Genomic DNA, 16,786 nt, shown 5'->3' with positions numbered 1-16,786 from the left:
TTAGTGATCCTTGTGGGTCCCTTCCAACTCAGGGCATTCTGTGATTCTATACCCCTGACCTTCCTTCATTTTCTCTGGAGCCATATCCCTGAAGCAAGGCACAAATTTTTGAGCTGTGAGTCAATGGGACAGTTCTGCTGAAAGCAGCTTGATGATGAATTGAAGGTGTCCCATCAGCTGATCTGTATGCAAGACAGTGAGTGTGGTGGCTGCTTAGCTGTGCAAGGCAGAAAAGCAAAACTGAAGAAAGCACATGGTGAGAGGACTGCTGAGATATATTATCAACAATTTAAAACGAAGGAGGGAAATCATCAGACATTCAAACAAAAGGGCTCTGCAAAGACAAGATGTAAAAATCCTAAGAGATGCAGCAGCAGGACCAAGGCGCAGAGGTCAGTCCTTTCCAACCTGCCTGCTGTGGTCTGGCTGACTGGGACCCACCAGGTGATGAAGCTGGGCTGGTGAGGGTATCAGAGCTTAGCCTCACAGCTTACCCCAGCCCGTCCCTAGCACACGGCAGTAAATTATTGCAGTACGTGTGGTCCTGCTTTCAAGTCTCCAAGTCCAATGGAAGATTCCAGAGAGCTCAGACTCACGAAGCTGCCTAGGGATTTCTGCTGCCTAGGGGCAGGGCATTGTCCTTGCCCTGTGATACCACTAGAAATATCAGTGCTCCTCCAGGCTAGAGAGCTGTCAGCTCCGTAACTACATGTGATAGCTTGCAGACAAAGACACGCTTAATTTCTGGCCACAAAGAAGAGCTGGTCCAAAAAGACCACCAGGTCTACAGGAATTTTCTTTTAGCAGTGAGCTATGAATAAGACATTATGCAGTATTTCCTACAAACACTGCAGCCTAAACATTTATCAGCAAATAATAGTCTCACTTGAAATCGGTAGGATTATTCAAGTGTATGAAAACAAGGCAATTTGAGAACAATTAAGCCTAATTACAGTACAAAACAATGAAGGTAATTTACAAATAACCAAGCAGAAGGGGATGTGCTGTTCTGGTGGGCAGCATTTGCTTTATGGTCCTGTTATACTCAGAGGCAAGAGATGGATTATTTTCCAAGGAAGAGCTTTAAACAAGAGAAAGAACAACTTAAGTGGGAATGTGGGACTAGGAAAATAAAACAAGACTGTATCCATACGGCACATATAGCATGTTTTTCTGTGCCCCATTGTCTTTCACAGGCCTGCCTCCTCTGGGAGGCTACATTTTCCATGACCAACTACTTCCTCTATATGAGAGAGGAAAGGCTGGTACATGGCAGAAAACACAGTTCAGCCACCAAACTTGGGCAGCTGTAAGAAAGGGACCATCAGGGACTCACTTTCAGCTCACAGTTGAGATCCTCATTTTCAGGGAGTGTCCATCCCTCTGAAAAGTGTGACCAACATAAGGTACCTCAAATTAAGTGTGAAAGGAATTAATTATCTTTTGAAATTCTAGGCCTTGTTATCAAAAACTTTGAACTTGAAAAATGTTGAAAACCAAGCTTTCCTCACACTAGGCTAACTCATGACAGTCACCCACACTATATAATCAGAAGGTGAAATATATCTAAGAAATGTAAGAAAGTTTCAGAATAACACAATGGTCTCCAGATGTCTTCAGGCTCTATTGAGATTTTATTAGGTTCCCTGAAACAAGGAGAGCAGCTTTCCAGGACATTGAACTAGCAGGTCTTAGCCACCAAGCTTCATGTTTCTCCAAGATGATGCCCAGTTGCCATCTTCTGTCCTGCTTATTCATACAATGCAGAAACGATGCCAATGAGTTCCTTTTCCAGTATTTGCATTCGAGCTCTAATATCTGCCACAACATTTTTCACAGCTTCCACCTGCATCTTCAGTTTATTGTAATCTTCTTGGAAGGATCTTTTAACATCATAGAGATTGCAATGGCGCTGTTTCTCCCCAAGGAGAGGATTCACCTTCAGAAAGATGTGGAGCAGATCATATAAGTCCTGGAGAGCCTGCAGGATTTCAGATTCACTCTGCGTGCTTGGGCAAGACTTGATTGTATTCTGAGATGGAGTAGTGCCCTTACTTTTAGCTTCATGTTCCTGCTTGGGGGCTGGGTCAGGGTTATCTTCTTCCACAGCTACGGTGTCATCAGTATCCTTCTGAAGATCTGAAATAGCATCTTTGGTCTCTTCAGGGACTGTGATGGATTCTTGGTCTTTCCAGATGATGGAGACTGTTTTATTCTCCTTCTGGAAATCCTCTAAGACCCTATGCTTTTCTTGGACCACCTGGAGAACTTTGTTGCCCGGGCTAACCTGAAAGCCTATGTTCCTCTCTTGGAAGAATGGGAACGGCTTATTTTCCTTCTGGAGGCTTTGCTGAATGGCATCGGTGTAAATAACCTGGACAGCTCTCTTCTGTGGCTGGAAACATTGAAGAGTGCTGTTTTCTTCCCAGAGCATCCTGTTCTCAATCCGAAGGACCTGGTTTTCCTCCCAGAGGGCTCTGTTCTCCTCCCAGATGCTCCAGTCATCCTGTGCCTTCTTGCTAAAGAATTTCTGGTGGGAAGCAAAGGGTGGCCGGCAGTAGATTTCATTCACTCCTCTGCCATCAACAAAGGTAAACATCTCATCCCTACTTTTCATCCGTGGGGTGATATATTCTATCTCAGGCTCTGTAGACTGCATGCTTTCGTTCTTCAGATCAAAAGCAGACATGGATGTTCTTTAGTAAATTGAGGAGGACTGCGTGAAAAGATTTCTTCCAGGACTTCTGCAAGATGCCACTGTCTGCTGCAACTAGGTGACACGGCGGGGCTGGAGAATCTTGATGAGGACTGAAACAACAGGAAGCACAAGTGCACAGAGTTAGTGCCAAAATTCAAGGTCAGAATTAAAGTCTATTGGATGAGGGGAATGAGAAACTAAGTCGGTTTCCACAGTTGACTGTGTTGCTCCTTTGACTCTGGAAGGTAAGGAACGTACCAGAAACAAAGTTTATAGAAGCTGCGAAAATTGGCATTGACAGATAAAGCAGATCTATGGCAACACCAAAAGCTTTGATATAAATACTCAGACTCTCCTTCCTCTCTCTCTACATCATTTTTTATAGACATGTAAGAGGGTAAGATGTAAGAGTATCTTGCATCTCAAAACAGCCCACTGCTCACTGAATGACAGGCAAATGAACTAAAAATTTTGTGAGGCTGAAACCACCTTTCCAAAAGAAATTTTTTTTAAAGGAAGACAGTGAAAATCTGGCCTCAAGAGAGGCTTTTTCTTTTTGGTGTTCAGTAGCCTGTGTTAACAGGACACCAAAACAGTGTGGTGGTAGTTGTGCTTTTCAATCTTAAAATCCACAGAACTGTGAATAGGTAGAGTAGCGAATGATACAATATGCACAAATAATTAAAAATCCAAACTACAGTCCCAGAACATTGGGACCAGGAGAGGTCTATTGCTCTTTGCATGTTTTTCTGACAAGTTACCATCACCATAGTCCAAAACCTGTCACAATCCATGGGTAATTCTCCATCTTTCCTTCTCATTTCTCCTGTCACTCTTTTCTTTAAATTCTTTGATAGCTCCATTAGTTTTTTGTGCTTTCTAACATTGCAATAGTGATTGCTCTTCTCTTTCCTACAATCTGTCTGCTTCTCTTTCACATCACCAGAAAACCCAACTCTTCAAAATCCATATTGCTAGGCTGGACCTCCAATGCTTCTCATTTCAGTCGCAACAACTTCAGATTTATCTGCCCAACACTCTTTCCCTCCTGTCCAAAATGTTGCTGTTTAAATCACCTTCTAGTCGTAAGTAAACCTGGGCAAATTAAAGATTTCAGTCTTTTTATGTGAACAAAAGAAAAAGCGCGCGCACACACACACAGTGGTTTATGCCAAAGAAAATATCATTTTCTGCAGTCTTTAGCAAAATTAATTTTTTGTGATTTTCAAGATGAAGTCATTTGAACTGACGTTGAACTATTTTTACAACCAAATTGTTGGAATTCTCAGGGTTTCTGTGCAGTGTTTCTAACAGCACAAATGTGCCTTTCTCTACTTAAGAAAAAACAAAACAAAACCCCACAACACATCACACTTGGCTATCAGATTTAACCCCAATTTACCTCTTTTTCCCTTGTGAAACTCAGTTCCGCCTTTCTGTCAGTGTGGAGAGCTTTAACTTCACAAATTTTGTTCTGCCTTTGCCCCAGACGTCAGTCAGAAGGTGACCACCATGCACAAGTTCCTCATACCTTCCAGCTCTGCCATCAAATTGTGCATGCCCTGTCCTTTTTTTGCCTTATCCTTCCCAAAACCTGCTGCTCCCCACTTTCACTGCCATCTCCAACACACAGCACTGCATCTTTGGTCTCCCCCAGGTTACTTCTGAGAGCCAACATCCACAGATGCTTCCTTTGCCTCCTTCCCGAGCTTGTCCAAAAGCTCAGAGAATTATTAGTCGGATTCCAAATCCCAAATCCCTTAATGCAGAAGAGGGCTATTGTAATACATATCTGTTTGCAGTAACACTTGATTTTATTGCAATAGAGTCTCCTACAACTTTCAGAGTTGTCTGCTGCATCACCATCTGGTTTATCTCTCATCAGTCTCCTGTTTTCATAATATTGTTCCTCTGCTAAAAGAGATTTCCCTCAAAATACCCAGTTTGGGAGTTTTTTGTTTCCATTTATGCCATGTTCAGAGCTGTATATTGCTCCCTTCCTTGCACCTTCTCCCTCATAGCCTTCCCGATCCATCCCACCATCAGCCCCAGGATGGGGAGGCAAATCAACCACTGACCCCTAAATATCCTGATGAAAAGCAGAAAACATCCAGCATCATAAGCCCAGACCCACCTGCCACTGTATCACAGGCAGGCAGCTAGAGTTGTTAAAGTCACTTAAATTTAAGTGGTTATACGGAATGTTTTCCGGGTGAGCAGAAACATATAATATATACAGCACTGAAGGACATTATCTGGGGGACAATTAAACTTGACAGTGTCTCTGTCAGCTCTTTCACACTGCAGAGGAGACATCGACCCAGGTTTCAGAGAGGCATTTCAACTTCTTTCTCCTCCAGTGTCATTTCCCCTCATCTCTGAATGAAATAATCCTGGGAAATGCTGGGCAGCCGGGGTGGGCACCCAGGGCAGCGGCTGGGGGATCCCAAACAAAATTAAGCCAGGATGGATAATTCAGCAACGCTATATTACACTCACTTGCTAAATTACATGTGCTCACCTGCTCTCCGGGATGGGTGGTCGTCCCTCTCCTTTCACCCCTGACAGGCAGCTTGGACTGAGGTTCTGCTGCTGCCGGGGTGTCCAGGGGCAACAGGGACACACAGCAGGGGGCAGGGGGAACCAACTGTGATGCAAGCACTGGGTGGAACCTCCACCCCAGAATCAGTCCTGTCCCACCCTGGGGTCTGGGAGTTCCTGCACACCCTCCTCTCACGATCCACTTCTGTCTTTGATTTTTCCCAGCGTTGCGCTTTGGGGTTATTTCTCATGGAAATGACCTTTCTGGTAGCTCAGCTCTCATGCCCTTTCCTGATCCCAGAATTCCCAGTCTGCCTTTGATGCTCATAACTGAGAGTAGTTTGAGTGGATTCTTTCTCCATCACACTGTCCTAAAACAAACGTTGGTTTTATTCCAAATCTTCAAATCCTGTTTGTTGCTGAACTGATAGTAATACGTTCAAAAATCACTTCCTTTTATGCACTATGAGGCCTGAATTTATTTTCCAAGGACAACATGGGTTTGGAGCTTTCCTTCAACTATGAGTTTAAGGGCAGACTACCACTAAACCTTATTAGGAAGATATGATATACAGGACATTCATGCATTGCAAGTTTAGATATTATTTGTAGCAGCTATTTCTACTTGCATGTCTTTAAATTTCTAATGATCTCATTCTCTTTCTTATTTGCTACATCTTTCAGATGTGGATTTTTTTTCTTTTCTAATCAAGGTTCTTGAATAATAAATACAGCAATTAATTTCTTTTCTAGTGAAAATTACCAACTTGATATCAGGCTCAGGGTGACTGTTATTGCTTTAGGAAGATGGAGGTACAGTTCAGCTTTGGTGTTATGCAAAGATGATAAACTCAGTTGTAAAATTCTTCTCTGTAATTTCTCCTTTGCTTATATTTAACCCCAGACAACAACAACAAAAAAATCACAGGTTACTATGGCAACTCCCCAGGGAGCATTCTCTTCTATTCAAGCTCCAGGATCCTGTAAAAGGAAAGCAGGAAAATGTCCTCAAAAGAGAAAGAAGAAGATATTATCATGGGTTGCTTGGCCTGCCATCAGATGGGAATTTGAGGGTGCTACCCAGGTGCAGCCAGTTTTCAGAAGAGATCACTGAAATGGCCAGTCTGAACTTTTGAAGAACTGAGCCTGTAGGCCACTGAAACAAACCTTTGATAAAGATTTTAAGGTCTAAGAGCCTGCTGAAAACTGAGTTAACAGAGATAAATGCAGCACAGGACTGATCAGCAGACAAAGCCTGCATGATCCAGACCCGTTGAGAACTTTGCCTTTTCTTATGCACTGTTTTCCTTAAAGATGGATAAAGCTCTTCTGGCAAGTCACTTTTTTGCTGAAAATTACGACTTCAAATACCGATGTATTTAGGTCAAATTTAGTGAATATCATCAGATATGTGTATGCTTACATCAGAATTAGAAACGCTGCAACAGCTCACTGTGGATTTTTTTATAGCAGCTACACTGATTTTTGAGCTGGACTCTCAAAAGGACTTAGATGTCATTCACAAGATTACAAAGGCAGAAATAATGCTGAGTGTGTTCTCCTCCCTGCCAAGAGACAAGTAACCCCTGCTCTGTAAGAAGGGTTTGAAGTGACTTCCCAGCTGAGTGCTTTGCCCATATCTTCAGATTACTCAATTTCTCCAGGTGAAGCTGTTCCACTATATGAAGAATTATTAATTGGCACCAAAGCCACATTCCTCATCCATCCTGCACACCTTACACCAGACTGTTCAGCTGACCTTTTTGTCCTTTTTCACTGAGATTTCTGGAAAAGGTCCAATGGCAGAGAGTGGATGATCTCACACACACTCAAAAAATATTCTCCAATTTGGAAACTTAGCTCCATGCTGGGCTGCAAGAGGTCCCCATCCAGTGATGGGTTGGAAGCAGGGGGCAGAGCGAGGTCTGAACTGCTGTCATGAAGACCTTACAGGAAGGACCCTGGATACCCCATTCCAGCCTCCTTCCCATCGGGAGCGGTGACATCTACCTACAGTAAAGTCCAGCCTTTTCCTTCCTTTGTTTTTGGTTTAAAAAGACCTGATGAAATGCCTGGAATCAAAATAAACTTTTTTTTTTTTCTTTCTAGTAAAGGCATAACATTTATTTGAATTTGGAGCATCTTCTTTTTATATTTTTGTAAGTGTGTTATATACCCAAATCTTTATTCAATAAAACCAAAGACAACCCCTGCCACTTTCTACCACATGTGTGCTTCTGAAATGTCAGCCTCTGTCCATGTCAGTGCAGGCTGGTCTCACTGCACACTCATTCACTGTTCTCCAGGGCATTAAACCTGGATGCAAATGCCATGGAGTCACTAAAAGATTCTTGCATATTTGAGTGATCTTGAATCGTCTCCTGACCTCAATAACTGGATAGGGAGGAAAAACAATGTTTTCTCAGTTTTTGATGCAGTGAAGGGTCTGGAGGGAGAGGTGGTGACATCTCAGTGTTGTATTCTGCCCAGGAGGAGATAAGTGCACTTGGTCAGCAGTGTGAAAATCAGTAATGAAGACCTCCAGAGTGGGTTTTTTTTCAGACAGGTAGATGACTTCAGGGTCACGCCTATATCACCTTCTATTTGGACTGTTTGTCCTTCCAGGGTCAGCGTCACAGTGCCACTGCTAGTGTGCCTTGGTGTAAGCCTCACACATGCAGTGTGTGCAAAACACCAAGCTCTGCACACTCATGTCAACAGTAGTCAGGATGGCTGGGTCAGCTGAGAGCTGGAAATATCTGCTTCTGTACTTTGCCTCTGGTCTTAATTTCATTTTAGGCATTGGGCAAGTCATCTGTTTCCATACCCCCATTTCCTCAGGTTCTCAGTGAGTTTGGGATACTGGCTTTCTCACGCAATCTGTCGAGAGAAGTTAATACTTATTTGTAAAGGGCTTTGAACATGAAGGGCACTACAGTAAAGAAGCCCTATACAGCACTCTTATTTACCCCAACAATTGTAATACACACAGTGTTTACAGGCTGAAGCAAAACATTTGAATTTTGCTAGTAAATGTCATCTTACAGGGATGTCAGGCTTTGTGTTGTTCCACCGTAGATCTCATTTCCACCTTGCTTTCACTCTACTTCAGCTATGAATATTTTTAAAAACATACCGAAACCATGTGCAGTCTCTTGGTCAACTCTGAGCCATTGCCAGTCAACGCCATTCCTTTGTGCTGTGTCTCCATTACATACTGCTTGTGAGCCTTGCCAAAAAATACTCCATGACTGTATCACTCTCCTACTTCTATCTGACAAAACTTTACAGTACACTTTGCGTTGCTGAAAAAGCCCATTAGCTGTTTGTTGTTAAGTACTAGCAGCAATAAGCACAGGTGCACTTGTTTTTATCGAGAGGGCAGAGGCATGCTCGACAAGGATGATGGAGGTCCAGAGCTGACATTGCATCCAAAGGAGCGCTTTGGTCTTCCCCTCCACTGGGGCATATTGGATGGAAACAGTTAGCCCAACATGTCATGTGTGACCATGGGGTATCACACATGGACTCCAGGGCCACTCTGAGAGGCAAGCCTGCCACCAGGCTGTGACAAACCTGCTGGCCCTGATCTCTGATACTCACAAAACCCAAACAGCAACAGGCACCAGTCGTGAGCCCCTGGTGGCTCATCAGTCAAGTGATGGTCCAGCCCCCATTACTGCACTGGTTAGGTCTCTTGTGACTGCAAGAGAGCTTACAGAATCACAGAATGGTTGGGGTTGGAAGGGACCTCTGAAGATCATCTAGTCCAACCCACCTGCTAAAGCAGGTTCACCTAGAGCAGATTGCACAGGAATGTGTCCAGGTGGGTTTTGAATGTCTCTAGAGAAGGAGACTCCACAACCTCTCTGGGCAGCCTGTTCTGGTGCTCTGGCACCCTCAACATAAACAAGTTTCTCCTCATATTCAGATGGAACCTCTTGTGCTTCAGTCTGTGCCCATTGCCCATCTCAAAATAGGTGTCTACACTTTGGAGGTGAATCCCTCCTGGCCTGCAGCATTGATGGACACGGTGTGCCACCTCCTAAAGATGTAGATGTCTCTCTGTGCACTGACTGCAGAGGAATCTGCAGTGGTTAACCTCCTCAATTATGTGCTTAAAATGGAGACTCACACCCTACCAGAGTGTTCCAGCTCAGTTTGTCTCACACATGCCCCCTGCAAGGGAAGGTGCTACCAAGTCAAGGACTGCTGCATGGCCTGGCACACATAAATGGGGTCAGCTTGGCAGAACTGAGATACTCATGTTAAAAATAAGTAACCTCTTCCTAGGGGTTACAAAAAGCCATATGCAAAATCCCTGTCCCTCACACACAGCAAGCAAGAGACTGCAAAAGGTGTGGGGATTGGAGGAAAGCTTAGGAACGTCCTGTTTCATGTGCAACAGCAGGAGCTGAGAATATTGATGAGTGGAGCAGACCAGGAGAGCACGGACTCAAGCTGTGGTGTTCTGAGAGCAGGTGCAAGGTTTGGGAGTTGAGGGAGCTCCAGCTCATTTTGAACACAGCGGTTCTTCCACGTGACAAGTCTCGCTGGGTGAGAGGAGAAGTCAGCGGCTCCATTCCTGATTGACAGGGAGAAAATTGAGGGTTCAGGCTTGTTAAATGATCCCTAATAGTGATTTATGAGGTCCTGTACATTTTAATTTAACAAAAAAAAAAATCATCTGATTAGCTAAGTGTATAACCCTGTATATTAATTGTCTATTATCCACTTCTTAATTATAATGGAATGCTTATCAAACAACATGTGATGGCCACGTAGCACCAATTTAAGTAATTATCAGACTAGCTCATGTTTTAATAAGGATCTATTTAACTGAAATCTAACAGTTTCATTTTATTTTAAAAGCTGTAAGGAAGAGTAATTTAAGATCTTAAAAAATTAGTATCGCATTAGGATTTACTAGACACTATACTATAAGCAATGGTACCTGAAGAATCTTGAAAGCAACGTAAAAAGTCCATTCAGATGCTAACCCAGATGATTAAATTGCAGAGTATGATGGAAACCCACCAGGGAAGAAAGACATGTCTCATTTAGAAATACTGGCAAGCTCAGGTGTTTCCTGTCTCTTGCCTGACTTTACAGCTTTACTGTTCAATTGACATGTGTTTGTGCATGTGTATTTTCTGACATTTTTAAAGACATGCACTGAGAAAATTTGATTATATACAACCACATTGATCTCCACACGTCACCAGCAGGACTGGTATAATCTCCACAATTTGAATTAAACAAGGTGTATCTGCAATAGCAATAATAAGTCATAATTTTGTACACAGAGCCACTCTATAGAGACATATGTGTGCCGCAAAGAGATAGTTGTACTGTCAATGGGCTTCACAGGTATGTGCTGACTACCGAGAAACCTGGAGACCCCAGAACACTAGGTTTGGATCTGTGGGATGGACAGGGTTTCCTAGTAGCACTTTACCACAGCCCAGCTCCATCACCTACTCTGTACCTCTTCTCTGCCTTTCCCAGCCATTGCTGGTCCTGGTCTCTTTCTCCTATTCCTATAGCTCATGAAACAACAATGCATCCTAGAGGTGCCATTTCCCAAAAAAATGAGTAAAAATGATGAGTATGTAGGGTTCTGCTCTCCCTCCTATGATTTTATAAAGGTTCTTCCCTCCCTTCCTCATTATTCATGTTTCATCCTTCAATAAATTATGAAATAGCTTAATTGGAGCTGTACACACGCTCTAATGGGCAAACCCTGCTTTGTACAACTCTTCTGGTCTTCACAGGTGTGCAAGATTTGTTCTCCCATTTTGTTATCACTAGATCTAAGGGGTAGACTTCTAACAGGGGACAGGACCCATCTGGAAACCTTATTAAAAATCAGGTTTGGCTTTCAGAAACAATCTCTGTGTGGTGCGTTTCTCTAATAGTAGCTTTGTCACCTGGATTTTACAAAAAGAGCTCCACATGCAGCTCCAAGGACTGTCTTCCCACAGCATTTTTGCTTGCTCTAGTTGCACCCTGATTTTGACTAGAGCTGAAGGGATTGTGTAAAACAAGTGTTTTATGAAAAATATAAATAGCTCTGATGCCTATTGCTGGACAGCGTAGGCTTGCCAAATTAGATATGTAAAAAGCACAGAAGAAAAAAAAAAAGAGAGAATACAGGCTCAAAACGAAACTTCAAATGTGGAGCTCACTGAAACAAGACCATTTCAAGCTCTGTGAAGCCACTGGATTACCTTTTGTAGCATGTATCATGCTTTGATGGACCATGGCATGCTTTGCTTAGAGGAACACAATTTTAATACCCGTTCATCCCTGGGTTTAAATTGCTGCCAGAATACCTTTATAATGGTATGCCAGAAGAAGAGAGGTTTCATTAATAAAAGAGAATAAACAGTTCAATCCCAGGTACTATTGTTAAGCACATCTAAGAACAGTTAAATGGGCAATTTTGGAAATGTTATGCAACCCCTAGGAATGATTTTATGTCAGAGAAGCAGCCCTTCTTATCTATTTTCCTCATATTTTAATCTGCAAAGTCTGTCCTGGGGTGATTGGAGGTTACAGAAGTTACTGTTCTGGTAAAACTACCTGCAAACATCTGTGCAAATTTGGGGTCACTATCTGTCCAAGTGCTCTGTAGCAGAACTCAAAAAATAACTGGAACCAGAACACACATCCACCCAGAGAAATGCAATGAGAAAGAAATAGGTTAAACTGTCTTCATATGTGTCTGGAGGGTATAACTGACATTAATGTAGTCATAAAGCAGCACCTGCTGGCTCAATACAGCAAATCTTTGCCTACTACCAATTAACTCTTCAAAAAAAAATAGAGAACAGTTCTCTCCCTTCTAGCCCCAAGTACAGTAACTTCTTTCTTGCTAAGTATTATTAATTATAATGTCTCTGCTGCTTTGCCTCACTCAAATGAACAGTCCCACCAGTGGCATAAGCTTCATAGTAAGGTGTATCCCAGCAGGAGCAAGTATGGAGTTGCAGGGCTTTATAAAACACAATACTACCTTTTTATTACTATTGTTCCTCACTTGGTGTAGCAATTTCACTCTTAAGCATTCAAAAAGTAAAAAATCCGCAGATCTCAGTAAAAGTGCAGATCTCAGTAAAAGCACAGATCTCAGCTGGATGTAGGAACAAATTCCCTGGAGATGTTCATATTACTGTAACGTCAGTGATTCAGTGAGCAGTGTCTGAGAAAAAGGCTTAGGCAGGGCAAGGTGTGAAATAGGGTTGGGGGGAGACACTTCTCAAACACAGCTGTAACCTTGTCCTGCGTTGCTAAATGTGAACTGCGGTCAGATTTCTACTGCTACTGATGGGAAGAGTATTGGATGTGACCCTACTTTCTGGGGCCAAGTGTAAGGCTCTGTGACCATGCAGTTGCACATTAGCTGTGTGCCACTAGCTTGTGCATATCCTTGGTTCCTCTTCAGTGTTCCTTTTAAACCAGCTCTTCTCCAGCGCACCCAAGTGATGGCAACCGTCCCTTGTGCAAGGTTTTTGATATGGTGACCCTGGATTACAGAACACCCTAATGTGCACTAACAGCTCACTTATGTATACACAAGCTTTGGACCTCTGATTTACAGTGTAAGGGACACTGTCTCTTCTGCAAGGTGACTCCTACAACACAAACCATATTATATGGCTGAGGTGCCAGCCAGCAGAGACACCACCACGCATCACTTGTGGTCTGCGTGGGGCTGGCTGTGCAAGAAGCAAAGACAAGCCTCTTCTGCTTGGGGAAAAGACAACTCATCTTTTTCCAACTGTAAGCAGGGATGAGGTGGCAGAGATACGTGGTGCCCATTAAAATATTTCACATGGTATTTGACCTGAGCATTGTGGTAGAAACGATAATCCACCCGGACTTTCTGTACAAGATGAACATACAGTATGTAGCAGTCAGCCCATTAACTGAAACACCGTTTTGCATAATGAAAACACTGAGGTCACACGTTGTACTAATGTTATTCTTCCCATCTTACCAAAGTCGTCTTCTGCATAGACAGAATATCAGGAATATGATTTACTGTTTGTACTTGCCAGTGCATTGCAGGTATCACAGACCAAGTACCATGGTGCTCATTGTTGAATGGACAAACACCAAGGACACTGCTTTCCCTACTCATAATAGGAAAACAATAATGGGTCAGTAGTTCCCATCTAAAGCCAAGTTGTCATTAGTCTGCAGCTTGTGGAAAACTGTCCCTGCTTGCATGTTTATTCACAAGTTTGAACTACACAGAAAAGAACAGTTGCCCTGGCTGCAGAATCTCTGCAAACCCTGCAAAACCTTTCCTGAGCCATGAAATGCTTTGCATTATTTGCTGCTGTGATTGTCACATCTTCTGTATCTAACAAGGCACCTGGAGACTGTCCTCCTATTTCTAGCAAAGATTTCTACCTGACACTAATAAGAAGACAGCATCCTGGCATCACCTTTTCAAGGCAGAAAGGGGCACACCAGTGACCTGGGAAGCCTCATCTGAAATGACTGAACCAAAGCCTGCCATAAGCTTACAGACAAGGTACATGTCATCAGCCCATATCTCCTTCACCTTCCACCCCAATGCTGATTAATTTCTACAAGTCTCATTCCAAGAACTGATGAATGATAGAGAAAGATATTTCTGTGGTTCTCAGGCCAATTTTTTTCAGTGCATCTTTATCTGCTTTACTTGATTGATCAAAGATATCTTTCTCTGTTGTACCCTACAGTTTCATTGACTAGGCTCAGCCTTGCTAACCCCAAGCACTCAACAATCATAAAACTTGTTAAAAATAAAGACAGTTAAAAATAAATAATTTTTTGAAAGTATTCTTTTTATTTGACATCTGGATTCTGAATCTTTATGGAGGTCAAATTTCCTTCTCACCCCTGGGAGACAGAAAGCTACTTTCTTTCTGATGACAGCTGATGCTCTTTTACAAATAATGAGACATCTGCCTAATTATTTGTCTTTGTTTGTCGTATTTACTTTTGCTCCATGTTTTTCTTCCCAGAATGTGCTCTCTTGTTGCACAGGGAATAAAAAAAACACACTACGAGCTTTATTTCATGAAGCTCTGCTTCAGAAGAGAAAAGCAGACATGCAACTAGACAGCTAGCTACCTCCAGCTCCTATGGCCAGAAGGATTATTATCAGCCCTTACAGTCCTATCAGCTCTGTTACCTGCCAGTATCTCCATTTCTTTCTCTTTGCACCAGCCACCAAACACTGAGCCCTTAGAAACCATCCCCAACCATGTCCCTTTACACACAACCCCTACATTTCCTCTTTTGAGGAACCCCCAGGTAGTACTGTTTATAGGCCAAAATTTGCATGTAATAAACGTATTTGAGCAAATGAGATCAGAAATTGCTTGCCACATTGTTCAACCATGTCATTTCTGATCCACAACTGCTGCCACAACACAGGCAACGCTTGGGTGACGGCTTGGGCTGCACTGCACATGTCCTGGGAGGTCTGCTAATGACACTGCTTCAGGGACACAGTAAAATGTTAATATTGAGTGAAATGGTGTACTTGTGTGGGATACCTGTGTTCTTATGGAGGAAAAATACATAACACTGAAAGTACAGACACTTACAGAAATATGAAGCAGCATTTTCTCCAAATTATGTGTATAAAACATCAATACCTGAGAAGAAACGTCATAGAACCTTTTTTTTTTTTTTCCAAATGACAAAAACACTGAAAACTTAAGTAAAAAAAAAAAAAACAGATGTGGTAACAAGAGTTGAACTAAAATGTGGTCTGACCATTAAGTTTATTAAAAAGATACTTGTTTTAAATGCCTCATCTCCTGCATATACATATAAAATAAATGATAGAGACAGAGGCGCTTTATTACACTGACATCTTAGTGTGTCTGAGAAACCACAGGTACAAGTTCACACACATGTCACTGCATAAAGTGCCTGTGGTAATCATTTTCATGGGAAAAACAAGCATTTGCAGGATCATATATTTTATGTCATAACTTCAGTTAATGCCCACATCAATCAGATTGTCAAAGCTGTTTACAACCCATGCCTGGATATTGCCAGCTTTTGACATGTTATTTCATGGAGAATCAGAATCCTTGAAACATAATTTTGTTGCTCTCTCTCTCCTTACTGCTTTCTTCCTATCTTCGATTGCCCTGATAAATTCTTTATATAATTTGCAGCTGCTTCAGAATCCCACAGACACCAGCTCATTAGCAACATCAAGATCACATTATTCATCTTCTGGGAGACTACCCTGGGTTTCCCACAAAACTTACAAATAAAAAGATTTTCAATATTTAGGTGGGTTCAGTTGGAACACCTGTCTAAAATAGATTGCTCAGTTGCTCCTTTGCACATTACGTTATAGTCTAATTCCTTTCATCCAATTCCAAGAATGTACCATTCTTCTTTCTTATTTTTGTTTGGTTTTTGTTTTTGTGTTTTTTTCCTTTTGCATTTGATACCTCTATGTCTGGCAAGCTATAATTTTCTGATTATGAGTTGTCTCTCTTCTGGGGTTCAGTCAGCATTTAGAACTAGCCTATGATATAATAGTCCCAAAAGAGAATGTGAGAAAGAAGGAGGGTTGGTACACCTACTTTTTTTCTTGTGAAAATTAAAAAGCCTGGAATTAGAAATGACCCCTTCCTCTATATTTTTGACTAGATTAAAAATGTGGAGAAATCCAAAGTCTTACCTCCATGCATACCATGTGCCATGTAACAGGGACTCTGGAGTTGGATATTTTGGGCCATAAAGACACAGCACTCATTAACCCAGTACCAGCACAGAAAATTTCTAGGAAAATCCACTGAGAAGAAACAAACCCAGATGTGCTTTATACCGTCACCAAATGAGGTTATCTCAGTCTAATGGATTGTCCATAAGGCACAGGAGCTGGACTTGACAACAAGCCCATGAGAAATGAATAGGTGCAGTTTATTCAAAGGACTAAATATCTCGCAGAAATGGGCAGAGGGGACGGAGGATAATGCAGGAAGGGAGGAGAGGGGTCAAAAGCAGACCAAAACTTATGTAGACAACTGCAGCATAAAAAAAACAAACCAGCACTACCCTGAGACCTCAGTCATAAAGTGTAATGGCTTGTTATCTTTACGAAGCCTTCAGTAACACAGAAGGAAGTGCCTGTTTCCCCTCACTTCACATCTTTACTGTTGGACATTTTCTTTTCTCTCTCCATCTCTCTCCTCGTTTTAGTCTAAACAATATATCTGGTTTGAATGCAACTATAAAGCAGGCTGCTAGCAGGGACAGAAGTGTGTGCTGACTGGAAACAGCCCCGCTCCTGTCCCTTCCCAAGGACATTCCCCTTTAGACACACATGAGGACAATGAGCTTGCAATGTTCTGAAGAGCCACAAGCATACACCAAGGGTAGCAACGGGGCAATGTGTCCCAGAAACTTGCCAGGGTGTGCCTGACTGCAGCAGGATCTCAAACCTTTGAGGTGTCAAACGTTGTCTTCCTTCAAGACATCTATTAAACACTGGATTATAGAACACACTGATCGGTTTGC

At 42.4% G+C, this 16,786-nt stretch overlaps 1 protein-coding gene across 1 annotated transcript; it reads right to left on the bottom strand.

Annotated features, from left to right (window-relative positions):
• Window positions 1–1,750: 1,750 nt before the first annotated feature.
• CBY2 (chibby family member 2) lies at window positions 1,751–2,689 on the bottom strand (the record flags this gene model as incomplete). Its single annotated transcript, XM_080364067.1, has 1 exon — window positions 1,751–2,689. One exon carries the CDS (start codon window positions 2,687–2,689, stop codon window positions 1,751–1,753), a length of 939 nt encoding a protein of 312 aa, XP_080220193.1.
• Window positions 2,690–16,786: the final 14,097 nt, after the last annotated feature.

This window comes from Nesoenas mayeri (genome assembly GCF_963082525.1).
Source record: "Nesoenas mayeri genome assembly, chromosome: 1".
In the NCBI taxonomy this organism is placed as follows: domain Eukaryota; kingdom Metazoa; phylum Chordata; class Aves; order Columbiformes; family Columbidae; genus Nesoenas; species Nesoenas mayeri.
The sequence above is the reverse complement of the archived record's forward strand: the minus strand, read 5'-3'. Positions and strand labels throughout refer to the sequence as shown.